The sequence below is a fragment of the Falco biarmicus genome, chromosome 3 (assembly GCF_023638135.1).
Source record: "Falco biarmicus isolate bFalBia1 chromosome 3, bFalBia1.pri, whole genome shotgun sequence".
Taxonomy (NCBI): Eukaryota; Metazoa; Chordata; class Aves; order Falconiformes; family Falconidae; genus Falco; species Falco biarmicus.
Window position 1 is genome coordinate 110,732,998 of NC_079290.1, and position 11,927 is coordinate 110,744,924.

The 11,927-nt window shown below is 45.7% G+C and overlaps 1 protein-coding gene across 2 annotated transcripts; it reads right to left on the minus strand.

The window, feature by feature from the left end:
* Positions 1-7: 7 nt before the first annotated feature.
* Positions 8-11,892, minus strand: EMC1 (ER membrane protein complex subunit 1). Of its 2 annotated transcripts, none has more exons than XM_056333010.1 (23): positions 11,758-11,892; positions 11,502-11,626; positions 11,192-11,263; positions 10,941-11,034; positions 10,356-10,484; positions 10,076-10,202; positions 9,591-9,740; positions 9,112-9,279; positions 8,450-8,521; positions 7,921-7,980; positions 7,548-7,670; positions 7,222-7,318; positions 6,401-6,517; positions 5,300-5,499; positions 4,961-5,110; positions 4,515-4,676; positions 4,153-4,272; positions 3,788-3,925; positions 3,186-3,359; positions 2,819-3,029; positions 2,511-2,595; positions 1,282-1,411; positions 8-1,055 (listed from the first exon to the last, which is right to left on the minus strand). In XM_056333010.1, the coding sequence occupies exons 1-23, from the start codon at positions 11,835-11,837 to the stop codon at positions 876-878; spliced, it is 2,964 nt and encodes a 987-aa protein (XP_056188985.1). In that variant the 5' UTR covers positions 11,838-11,892; the 3' UTR covers positions 8-875. The 2 variants fall into 2 exon arrangements, with proteins under 2 accessions (XP_056188985.1, XP_056188986.1); XM_056333011.1 differs by having other exon boundaries at positions 11,198-11,263; positions 11,758-11,891.
* Between the last annotated feature and the right edge of the window lie 35 nt (positions 11,893-11,927).

An 11,927-nucleotide genomic window follows, 5' to 3' on the forward strand; every position in this document is an offset into this window, starting at 1 on the left:
CGGCAGCTCCTCGGCACACGGCTTTATTGGGGCCAGCTGCAGGCTGGGGGGCGGCGGCGGCCGCACGGCCTCCCCCGAGGCGCAGCTCGCTGCCACAGTTGGCGATGACCATTGAAATCTGCGTACAGAGTTAACCGGCCATTATTGCGAGGCTTCGCAACGAGGGCGCCTCAGCCCCGGTCTCATCCACCACACGCAGGGAAATTAAAAAAAAAAAAAAAAAAAAAAGAGAAGGAACTAAAGTTATCATTATTATAAATGAACATGGAGAGACTTCACATTCAAATTCCTCCCACTGCCCTGCAACTGAACGGACCCGATGAGGCTGTCTCCCACCGACACCCACCCCATTTCTAACCTTCTTCCCAACGCCATGACCCAACGCCTCCTCCTCTTCTCAGGCCTCGCGTACTGTAGGTTGCACGTTACCAAGTCTATTCGTGTTCACAGCGGCCAACAACCCCTCAGTCCTCTCACCAAGGCATTAGTCCCAGCCAGTGCCAAGGAAGAGGCAAGGTCCAAGAGGACACGCGTCCTCAGTATTATCTTCACTAACATCAGGGAGATGACGTGACGGCACATTTTAGGGCTTTAACGGAGGTTTGCAAGATTTCTTTTTTAGTCCTAACAGACAGACGTCTCTTTTCCGTCTCTCTTCTCACTGGGAGACACGCAGGCAGCGTACCACTCTGTTGCGCTAGCAGCTTTTCCTCCCACATATCTTCCAGCAAAAATCTAACACAGATGTTCGCAGCCATCACTCACGCAAGCTGGAATTTCTAACCGAACCCAGGGGCAACGTGGGGTGGCAGATCTTCAGCCAGCCCAAATCTCAGATGCCTTCTCCAGGCTCAGCCTTCCCTTCACCCTCAGCTCTACCGCCAGGCACGGTTCAGCAGCTTCACCTGGGCAAGTCTCTTGGTGATCATAGTGGCAAAAACCAGCCCGAAGAGGACACTGCTTATCAGCACGTAGTCATAGTCATCTTTCAGCACATCAAACTGCTTTGATGGGTACACTCGGGTCTGGTAGATATCCAGGCCGTACGCAACAACCTAATGAGACGAGATCACGAGCTGGTAATGCAGCATTTGAGCATAAAACTAGATACATCAAGAATGATTGACTTAGCTCTATAGCTCTGATTAAAACAAGAAACATTTAAGCAATGAGCAGCCACAGTATCAGAGGTTATATGCCTCCCTGCCACAGGCTACAATACCATGCTGCTCTACCCACAAACTCCACAGCTCTGCATTGAAGCCTCCACCCTGTACTCACCAAACAAGTAGATTCCAGGCCGGAGGGGGCTGTATAAATCCCTCTCATTCGGGATATGGTTTGATTGTAGTTGATAAACCTCTCGGCATGGATCTGCACATCAGGGGAGTATGGAATCAGGTTCTCTTCTCTGAAAGGCATTTAAAGAGAAATCAAAACCCAACAAAACAGCACATGGAGGACATCACCTGAACTTCCTAGCCTGATTATCACAAGCTGACCTGAAACAGCAAATTTAGCAGCTTTTCCCAGTGCAGATTCATTTTTCCAGCAAGCTGAAAATCAAATGCCGGCTGGCTCAGACTACACTGCAGCAGCCTCCTTTTAGACTTCTAAAGTTTTAAAAGTAAGTGTAATTCTAAAAACCTCAGACAGTTACTCTGACTGCTACTTCTGAAGAGCACAGACAACAGGCTGGTTTGCTAACCCTAAGACCTGCTGTATTACAGATGAATGTGTTCCATCAACAGACTGGGAATAAAGCAACCTCGCTTTATTTCACAGAATCACTGCACGGGCAGGGCTGGAAGGGCCCCCTGGAGATCATCCAGCCCAAGCCCCTGCTGAAGCAGGTTCTCCTACAGCAGGTTGCAGTCTCATGTCCAGCCAGGTTCTGAACCTCTCTGGGCAGCCCATCCCAGCGCTCCATCACCCTCACAGTACAGAAGTTTTTCCTCACATCCAGACGGAGCCTCCTGTGCTGCAGTTTTTTCAGTGGTGCAGCCAGGGCCAGCGGGCACAGAGCCCAGCCCCGGCCCCTTGGTGCTCGCTCTCAAGAGATTTGTAGACACTGGTCAAGATCCCCTCTCAGCCTTCTCTTCTCCAGGCTGAACAGCCCAGCTCTCGCAGCCTTTCCTCCTCAGGGAGATGCTCCAGTCCCCTCCTCATCCTCGTAGCCTCCGCCGGACCCTCTCCAGTGGTTCCCTGTCCCTCTTGAACGGGGGAGCCCAGACCTGGACCCAGCACTTCTGATGTGGCCTCACCAGGGGGTGAGGGAGGACCACCTCCCTCACCCTGCTGGCCACACTCCTCCTCATGTACCCCAGGGTGCCATTGGCCGTCTTGGCCACCTGGGCACACTGCTGGCCCATGGGCAACCTGCTATCCAATTTCATGCAAGAATTGCCCTGAATCTGTTCAGGACAAGTTTTTCTGCTTCACACTCTTAGACACAAAATCCATCCCTCTTCAAAGCTACCCAGGAACAGCAGATACCATGCTTTCCTTACCTGCTTTGCTCCGTAGGGATCTCTGGGCGGCGGGGATCCAGCAGAGCCTTTGGAAGGGAAAGGATGGCCCCAGAGGGAAGCCCAACTGCATTAAAAGAAATGCATCTTAAACCCAGCTATTTCTGACAGTATTTTCTAACAGCTAACATAAATGCTCTCTTGGTGCTTATCTTTGCCCTTGCTAGGAGCCTAGGGCAGTCCACAGGCATGATTTTTGGCAGCAAACTGCATTTTGTTTGGTTTTCAGTGCGAAACTCACTTTGCACAGGTAGCATAAACACATTCAGAACAGAGTAGCATGTACTTACTGAGCAAGTGACGGCTGGTGATGCCACGCTCTGTGATGGTGGCCTCCATGGCACTGATAGCAGATGGGAAGATATAAGACTGCTGGAGAACCTGAGGTAAAATCGGGCGGTCAAGGGAGCTGAAGGCTGTGGCGTTATATTGCTCCGTTCCCTCATACAGCTCCAGCACAGTGAACTCGTTCCGACGTGCTTTTGTGTTCCAGTACTGGTACTGAAATGAGAGAAGAGTTTTAGGATTACGAGGCCAACAGTCAATAATAGAGGTAGCAGGACATCACAGAGAACGGTCAAAATGTCTTCTCCTTATAGCTTCAGCAACTTCCCCTAACTCCCAAATGTCAAGAACAAGGTAAGAATAACTTCTTACCACCACCCAGTTCTCTGAATGAACAATATGGACAGGTCCTTTCGCTTTCTTCTGCACTGACGAGTGGATGATCCTGCCTGTGACTCCATCAATCAGATAGATTCCAATGAAAGTGCGCTCATGATGCGTATCTGTGCTCTCTGTCACCACAGCAAGCAGGTTTGGATTCAAGGACTAGAGAAACAGGAAACACAACTGAGACACCCACTTTAGTGCCACTGGCACCTTGTTTATCCACATGTCATCTGGGATTAGATATATTATGAAGTATCTTATTAACACAAATCACCTGAAGAAACCAAGCACATGTCATCTGGGATTAGGCATATTATAAAATATCTTATTAGAACAAATCACCTGAAGAAACCAAGCAGCTATTTTCCCATCATCATATGTTTGACTGACTTAAATGCTGCCTGAAAAAATTTTATAAAAGAAATCTCCACCAAAATTAGCATCTTCTGCGGAGGGTTATGGACACTGATGCATATATAGGAAAAAAAAAAATCACATCACAGGGCAGTTAATCTCAACATAACACCTAGAAATCAAGCTGAGATCTTCCCATAAGATGATGCACCAACAAAAAGTACCAACGGCACCTTATAGAGAACACTGCGGTCTCCCATCACACGGCCCTGGGAGTGCACGTGCTCGTTGGACCTCTTCCCTTTCACAGTCACTATCCTCTGTACTTCAGTGGGTATGATCACCTCCCAACTCTCCTCTGTTGTCAGATCCTGCAAGAAAAAAGCATGACTAGATTTTATCTTGTCCTTAAAAGCCACCATCTCCACTAGTAAGATGTAGAGCAACTTTGTTTGCTTTTGAATTTTAAAAGTTTCTTAGGCACATTTTGAGGCTGAACTGTTTCTATTCTGAACAAAACTCCCAAATAAAGAGACCTACCATTGTCCAAAGAATATTTAGGAAAGTGATGACTAAGACTGTAATAAGTCTTACATACCTTTTTCAGCCTGAATCCAGAGAGTTTTCCCTGCTCAGCATCAACTAGATAAAAAAAGATAGAATGGGCTATTTCTTCTAACTGGCGAAGCACATTTTTAGTTGCTGGGAAAGCCGTAACCTGGAAGAGAATCAAAACACAGGTTAAACAACTGATAGGCAAATGGTGAAAAAAAAAAACAAACCAACATGAAAGATTATTTCAAACACGTTCACTAGGATGAGGTCTGTCTTACCACAATAACCTCATAGTTTTGTGTGAAATATGACTCAATGTTGGGTTTTTTTTTAATCTTGCTCCAGAAGGGAGGAGAATAATTACCCAAAACATGAAGAAAACTGCCTCCAAGAAAAGCAATTTACCTTGTACTCATCATCAATCAAGAGTAGTACTTTGGCATAGTCTTGATCCATAATAGGCAGAAGGAGAGTCTGAAGAATTGGACGCTTCAAAACAGGGGGAGCCACTTGACTTCTCTTCCCAAAGATGGGGTTAAAGACATACAGAAAGCTCATTTTGGTTTCCTAAAAAACAAACAAGATGTAAACCTTTTTCTAAGGTGGAAAAAAGGGCTGGTTTCCTACCTGTTACTTGCCCATGTCAACTATTCATACCCTGGATTCAGCTGTGCTGTTTGGACACCGCATATACCCCGTCCCACATTTCTCCATCAAAACCAAGCCACGGCATAACACAGTATTCGTGGCTTTAACTAAACCTTCTCTGCCACCTGCTGAAGCAGCCTCTGCACAAAACAGTGTCTCCTCCTCCCTTGAATAGAGGAGGGGGATAGAGGAAAGGGACTCACCTTGTCCTTAACAAGCAAGGTACACTGTGGAGGGTGTGGGAAATGGGCTGTTGTTCTTTGGACCATCAGCTTAAAGGAGGAACCTGGCCTCACATTTCTGAGATACTGCTTCCACAGGATGGTGCCAGAACTGCTTTCAATACCAAAAAGCTGAGCAAAGAGACACAGTAAAGCCAAAGTTTAGAACAACACATCTCTCACATTCAAGCACTGCATCTTTCTTCAGGATATGACAAAGAAAGAAGAGTCTCAGTTCCCCTCCAAAGCTACCACAAAATATTCTGTGCATCTTCTCACAACAATGTGCCTGAAACAAGATTCCTACCCTGGCTTTCTCACCTTTCCCGAAGCGGTGACCATCACCATCATTTTTTGGAGGTTGAATTCATCTCTGGCCAAATTGTCAATGTTAATCTCATTTTTAATCTGGCTCCGGGGTTTCCTGGCATCATAGAACATTTTCCACAGATGAGCAGTCCAGGCTTGCAGCAGGATAAGCTGGGAGGACAGCCGCTTCAGAAACATCCCCAGCAGACCATCTGCACATAAGACCAACAGTGACAGCAAGAGGGAAAAAATGTCCCACCCTGTAACTGAAATTATGGTCTCAGCCAGCAGAATAAATGCTGCCATGCGTGACCCTATGATAATTCTTTGCCTCTGCCTCCCACAGCACAACAGCAGAGTTATAGTTGCCATTCTTATGATGGGCTCTGGCATTTTCAAACCCTTCCCCACTTCACATTGGTACAGCTCATTCCAAAAGACCCTCATCGACTGAAAGCAAACTGCAGAACGCATAATCTCTTCCCTTGCATTCCGTCTCTCTCAAAGCTACACTCACAGCAAGTGCCCACCTAAAGCTTACCCATGTCCCTCTGCACTCATTACTCTGAGAAAGAGAAGCCCTTGAAGTAAAAAAATACTTAATTCTGCCCAATCAGGGTTTATATTTATCTTCTTGAAATAAACAAAACACCAGACTTAACTAGATTTCACCACTGAGGAAAGCAAGCAGAGAGATCAAGTTCCACTGGGAAGCATTAGTCAGAAGTACGAGACACTGCATGCAGTCTGAGGTTACCTTGAATGGCTGCATCCAGGACAGCAAGAAAAAGACAAAACAAAGCAAAACCAAAAGCTATTGCAAACGAGTCTTCCAGAAAACGTCAAAGGGAAACATTTAGGAGAACCAAAATCCCTACTACCACTGCTGCTGGCTTTTTTTAATATAACAATGTAATACACTCATGTCATCTGCCTTTGGCACTGGACTTGAAAAGTTTAGACAAAAATGGGTTTATTTATGCTCATTTTAGTTGCCATCAGTACAAATCTGAACCCTAACTCTCACCTCAGAAGAAAAAGAAAACAATAAATAAATTTATTCAGGAAGAGAAACAAACTCACAAAGATAATTCTGTTAAATTTATGGCTTACCTGCTTTCTTTCCAAACTCTCCCTCCAGCTCAGCCTGTGCACCTGTCAGAGGCAGATCCACCATCTCCAAGCTTACCACTTCTGCTAATGACTCCTCTCTACTCCATACTACTTTTCCTAGAAAGAAATAGGAGCATTGGAAAAATCAACTTAATATCTAGGAATAGATTCACTAAATATAGGAGTGTCTTGCAGTGGACCCTTCAAATGCAAATAACTGTTCTTAATGAAATGCAAAATAGCACATATCTAACTAATAACATGCAGTTAGCTATTTCATAAAAAGACTAATACTTTAAGCAACTGGAGCCACTTTTGGAACAAAAAAATATCACAGGATCAGCAAAAGCAATCCGGTGTTTTAAAAGGGTTACAGTCATTAAGTCTGTTTGAAATAAGAAATACTCAGCATGAACACCTTTTCAACCCTAGAAAAATCATGTCACCAAAATGAACTTTCAACCTTTTCTGCAAATTATTTTTGCCATGAGGATCTCTTCTGAAGAAACTCTGAGGGAGAACTACAACAGGACTCAAGACTTGCATCCCACAAAAGGAGTTTTGAAACCTACAGAAAACCCACGAAATTCAAAGGCTCTGCCTACACAACGAACACGGCAGAACTGTTTTCTCAGACGAGATGTCTTGTGAGGGTAAAAAAGTCTCCAATATCTTTCACGGGACTTAGAACAGTTAAAATTCATTTTGTCAGTTTCCAAAGAAAGCAATGATAAAATATAATCATTTTGGACTTAAGAGTTTTCTTCTCGTCCTACAACGACTGTTAAAAATGGAGTAAGCTAGCAGTTTGTCCCAGATACCTGGCTGCTGGAGGAACATTAGCATGTGGTCTTCTGTTTGCACCAAGGCTCGATAGCCCACAGAGTCATCCTTCTTCAGGAAAACTTGGACATATAGCTGGAAAAAAGAGCCAGTAAAACAGTGAGGTTAATGAACACATCATCTCCTTGGAGAAAACAGAACTGTCAGGTGAAACAACAGCAAACAGTGTGACTGTATTCAGTAATCCAGTGCATCTGCAGAATGTTTTTCTCCTTGTCTGAAGGGGTCAACCCATGCTGCCAAATCCAGGCAGGGAGGGCACTGCAAGCCTCATAAACCACAGGAATAATCTCTCCTTGCTCACCTGCTGCGGCTTGGCACCGCCCTGGTCCAGGTTAAAGGTAATTGTAGTATCCAACAATCTTTGTCCAGTTTCCACCAGGTAGAGATTAATATTGTAGGTTTGATTGGAACAGGTTAAGGATTCCTATAACAACAGGCAGAAACCAACCAAATTAAACATACATGCTGCACCAAATTGTGCGGAAGGATTCATATTCATACTCAGCAAGAACTGTTGCTTAAAAATACTTTTAGATTACATGTATGGAGCTTCTACAAAACAGCAGTCTCCAAAAAGATGGTGTAACACCTTTTTCCTTCTGTTCCTGCATGCAAAGGAATAAAATGGACTGTCAAGAACTTCTACTGTTCTTGAGAACAAGCACACTTTATACCTGCTTCCGGGAACTCTCCAGAGTACTTCCAGCATGAAGGCCATCAGAACTTCCAGGTTTCTGAAATGAGGATGAAAAGGGGTAACACGGCTGCAGGCCCCAGTAACAGTACAAAAAATAAATAAATTAGGTTTTTGAGTGCCTGGCAAGTCTCAGCTTGACTCTGATAACAGGCAGGAAACAGTCCTGTTCTATTTCTGATAAAAACAAAACCTTGCTGAGTTCAGTATCCCTAAGAACTGAAATCCTCTACAGATCAGAGGAGCCCATTCCTGGGCTAGATACCCACCAAGTGTATCACAAACAGGCTGCACACAGGACAGCATGCTTCACCAAGCCACAGACAGCCTTAGCTGGATATAATCAAGACCTGCTTGCATTACTGTTGTCTTCATATGTCTAAGAAGCTAATTAAATCTTCCTCTTCCTTAAGTTACTACCCATAAGGGAAAACACTGTGGAACCCACCCCCAATGCACATCCACGCTAGAGCTGTGCTGGTTACATAGTAGAGGCAAATTGTGCTAACCAGTTCACTCCTGCAGGTCAGGACAGCAGCCACAGTTTTCTCCCCAGTTGTTGCAAAACTCACCAGAGCTGCCTGAAAAGAAAAAAAAAATAGCAGGATATCATAAACCAAACAAGAAAACCCCCAAACCCCACCAAAAACTACCTGTACAGCAAATTAAGCCCTACCAAAATTAAAAACAGATGACCTTTCACAGGCAAATTTTAAATTTCATTGTTTCACTAAATAATAAAAAAAATATCTCTTACAAGACTGAAAATACTTCTCATGAAGACAGGAAACAGTTGCCCTGCTGTAGGCTTTTGAACCATTATGCCCAGCGTTACCAAGCTTCTTAAAGCTCGTTTGCTAAACCTCGCAGCTGGCCGAACAAAAGCGCTGCTGCACTACTGGCCACTTAGACACGCATCTCTCTAACCACATCAAAACCAGGAAACTACCCCAATGCTGACAGCTGTTGGCAACAAAGCATACCTACACCGACCCCTGGAAACACTTCAGCAGCTGGTGTAAATGAAATCAAAAGTCTCGCATCCAAGAGCACAATTGAATTGAGAAGCTCAGCAGTACATTCAGAACGCTCAGTAGGGAAGCGTGCGTTTGTTTTAAAGAATTTTAAGCCATAGTTGGCCGTCTCGCTTGCATACGTTCATCTTGGTTACCTGCTGGAAGTCTCGAAGGTGGCTGAGCAGCCCGTGTTTGTACTGCAGCAGAGAGAAGTGGCTCGGAGACAGCTGCAGGAAGAACTGAGTCCGCGAAGCACTGATTACACTGGGTTGAGTGGCCAATATCCTGGGCTGGAAGCCATCAGCAAACTCCAGGTCAAGTGACTGTGAAAAGGAGACGAGCATATGCGTACATGAGAACTCTTTCTTCACTGAAATGAATTCCCCATGTCACAATAAACAAAGAAGTAAGGAGGCCTAGGCCCCTATGAGAGCAAAGCTCTGCAGACATCAATCCAGAAGGAATGATTAGACAGCCAAAAAGTTTTCTCTCCCCTCCCTCAATTTATGAATCACGATCCCCCCCCACCTCGTCAATCCATCTGTGGTTTACCAACAGGAGAACCCTCTACATTGTCAGGCATCAAACCAGTTGGATAATGGATTACATACAGTGCTTTTTCAGCACTTCTCACCTGCAGTGGAATCTGCTTCATCTCCTGTTCCATCCCCAAGGAGCAAACATAGAGCGAGTGTGTGTCCATGTCCATGCACACCAGCACTGCCTCCCCCACCACGCTGCACACGCCATTTAAGCTCTTCAGCCACGGGGCCGCTACTCTGCTCTGCCAAGTGAGATATAAACAGAGAGATGAAATTGTCAATAGAACATAATCTTCCAAGAATCAACCTGGACACAACAAGAATTTAAGTGAGAATTACTTTTACCCATGACCCTATGTATCAGCCCGAGATTTCCAGGATGGTTTTGATTAACAGCTGCAAGTCTAATTCAGTTTTGTTCTCAGGGCATTCAGCAGCAAAATCCATTTACTGGCCTGTAGGCAATGCCACAGTGAAAGGGAAGTTTATCTGTACTACAGCATGCCTCAGTCCATATAGTTGGAAGTACTTTCGTTAATATCAAGTTCAGTATTTTGGATGCATAACCGAGCATTACCTGTTTTGTAATTTCTCCATCTTCTACACTGAATGTTAAAATGTTCACGTGGCTCTGGGGAACAATTCCAAGCACATGGATCACTCCAGTCCCATGGGAATACAACAACTGGTACTGAGTACTCTCACTGCAAGAGAGGCAGTAACCATGAAGCATCGTTGTGTCACATTACTGCTTTTAGATGTTTTCAAAAGTGTAAGGCAAGTACAACATCCTCTCCTCTCCAAGGCAACAGGCTCCCTGCCAGAAGTTTATGCTTCTGCTTAAAACATGTTCTTACCTTTCTGGTAAGTATTCCACCCATTTTTGGTGCCCATTGGAAAGGTAGTGAAGAGAGATGGCTGCCTTCTTCAGGACTGCCACATATTTCACCGTGTCCTGTAGCCCCACCAGACTAGCCACCTGGAAACTAAGCACAGGTCAGAGACAATCAGTTAGAAAATTACTTTCTTCTAGGGAAAAAACCAACAACCAACTTTCTTCAAACATTTAACATCAGTCTCGAAGTACAATTTATAGCTCACTTTATCTATCCTTGCTGATCTCAACAGAGACCATTAGGCTGGAATTCAAACACTCCAAACCAGATGCATGCTTAACATGTTATATATTATAATGAGAAAATTTACCCATGAAAAAATTTGTATCTTTCTCTCTTACTGATTTGCTAAGAAATAGAAACAAAATTAGGTTTAACTACAAAGTTCACGTATTCATGAAGGATTCACCCAAATGTTATTTTGGAAACTTCAAATTTAACTTATCTTTCTCCATACCCCAAGTCCAGACAAGGTCAATAACCCTTTTCTTCCTTCTTAATCCAGCATTACAAAGAGAAAAAGACAGTACAAACATGAAAGCCTACCTGCCAGTGTCCAGTGACGTCTCCCAGTTCAACCCTCCAATGTTGGTCTCCCAAGAACGCAGGATACGTCCAGCATTGGACACAGTGATGGCATCTGTCCGGGAAACAAAGAGAAGATGAGTGCAGAACTTTTATCCACTGTGGATCAACAAGACAATGAGTTCTGTCAAGTTCAACTTGTGGTCTAACACGTGGCTGAGATCCCATGTGCAAGGAGAACTGCTAGCCCCAGCACACCATCTGCATCTTACCCTTACCCTGTCCATGGATCAGCATTGCATCTATTGCTCCTTCAGGGGTTCCCTTATCTACGTGGCGCCACACTGGAAGAAACAGAGTTAAGTGAGAACCAAAGACATTTATTTTATTATTTTTAAATTTAGGTTGTTAGAGCAATAAGTTTATGCAGCCTGCCTGCCCCAAGCAACAGCTTTTGCACTGGCTGCTGCATCCTCTCAGCCTGACAAAGCCGTATCACCAGCATTAATCCTCCAGTCCGAAAACACAGTGCAACCCCATTGACACGTTAGCTCCAGCGCGACAAAAGGCCGCCTCACTCACGGATTTCGCCACTCCTGGAGTTCAGGGCAGCCACGACGTTCTTCTCGGTGGCCACGATGACCTTCTTCGCACCCTGCGAGGCCTCCAAGGTGGCGAACTTGAGCTTCCCCACGTACTGCTGCCTCCTGGGCGAGAGAAGGGGCGCGGGGGTGAGGCGGGGCAGGCCCGAGCAGCAGGCGGGGGCAGGCCCCAGGCCCTGCTGGCAGCAGGAGGACCCGGCGCTGCAGGGACCCCCCCGCTTTCCCCCAGCACTCACCAGTCGAACTTGCCCACTTGGTCCTCGTAGACGGCGGCCGCCAGCGGTAGCAGCAGCAGCGCCCAAAGCCCCGCCGCCATGGCAGCGGCCGGCCGCGAGCGGGGCGGCGGGGGGGCCTGAGGCGGCGGGGCTGCCCGTGCCAGCGCCTGCGCGGAGGTGCCCGCGGGCGA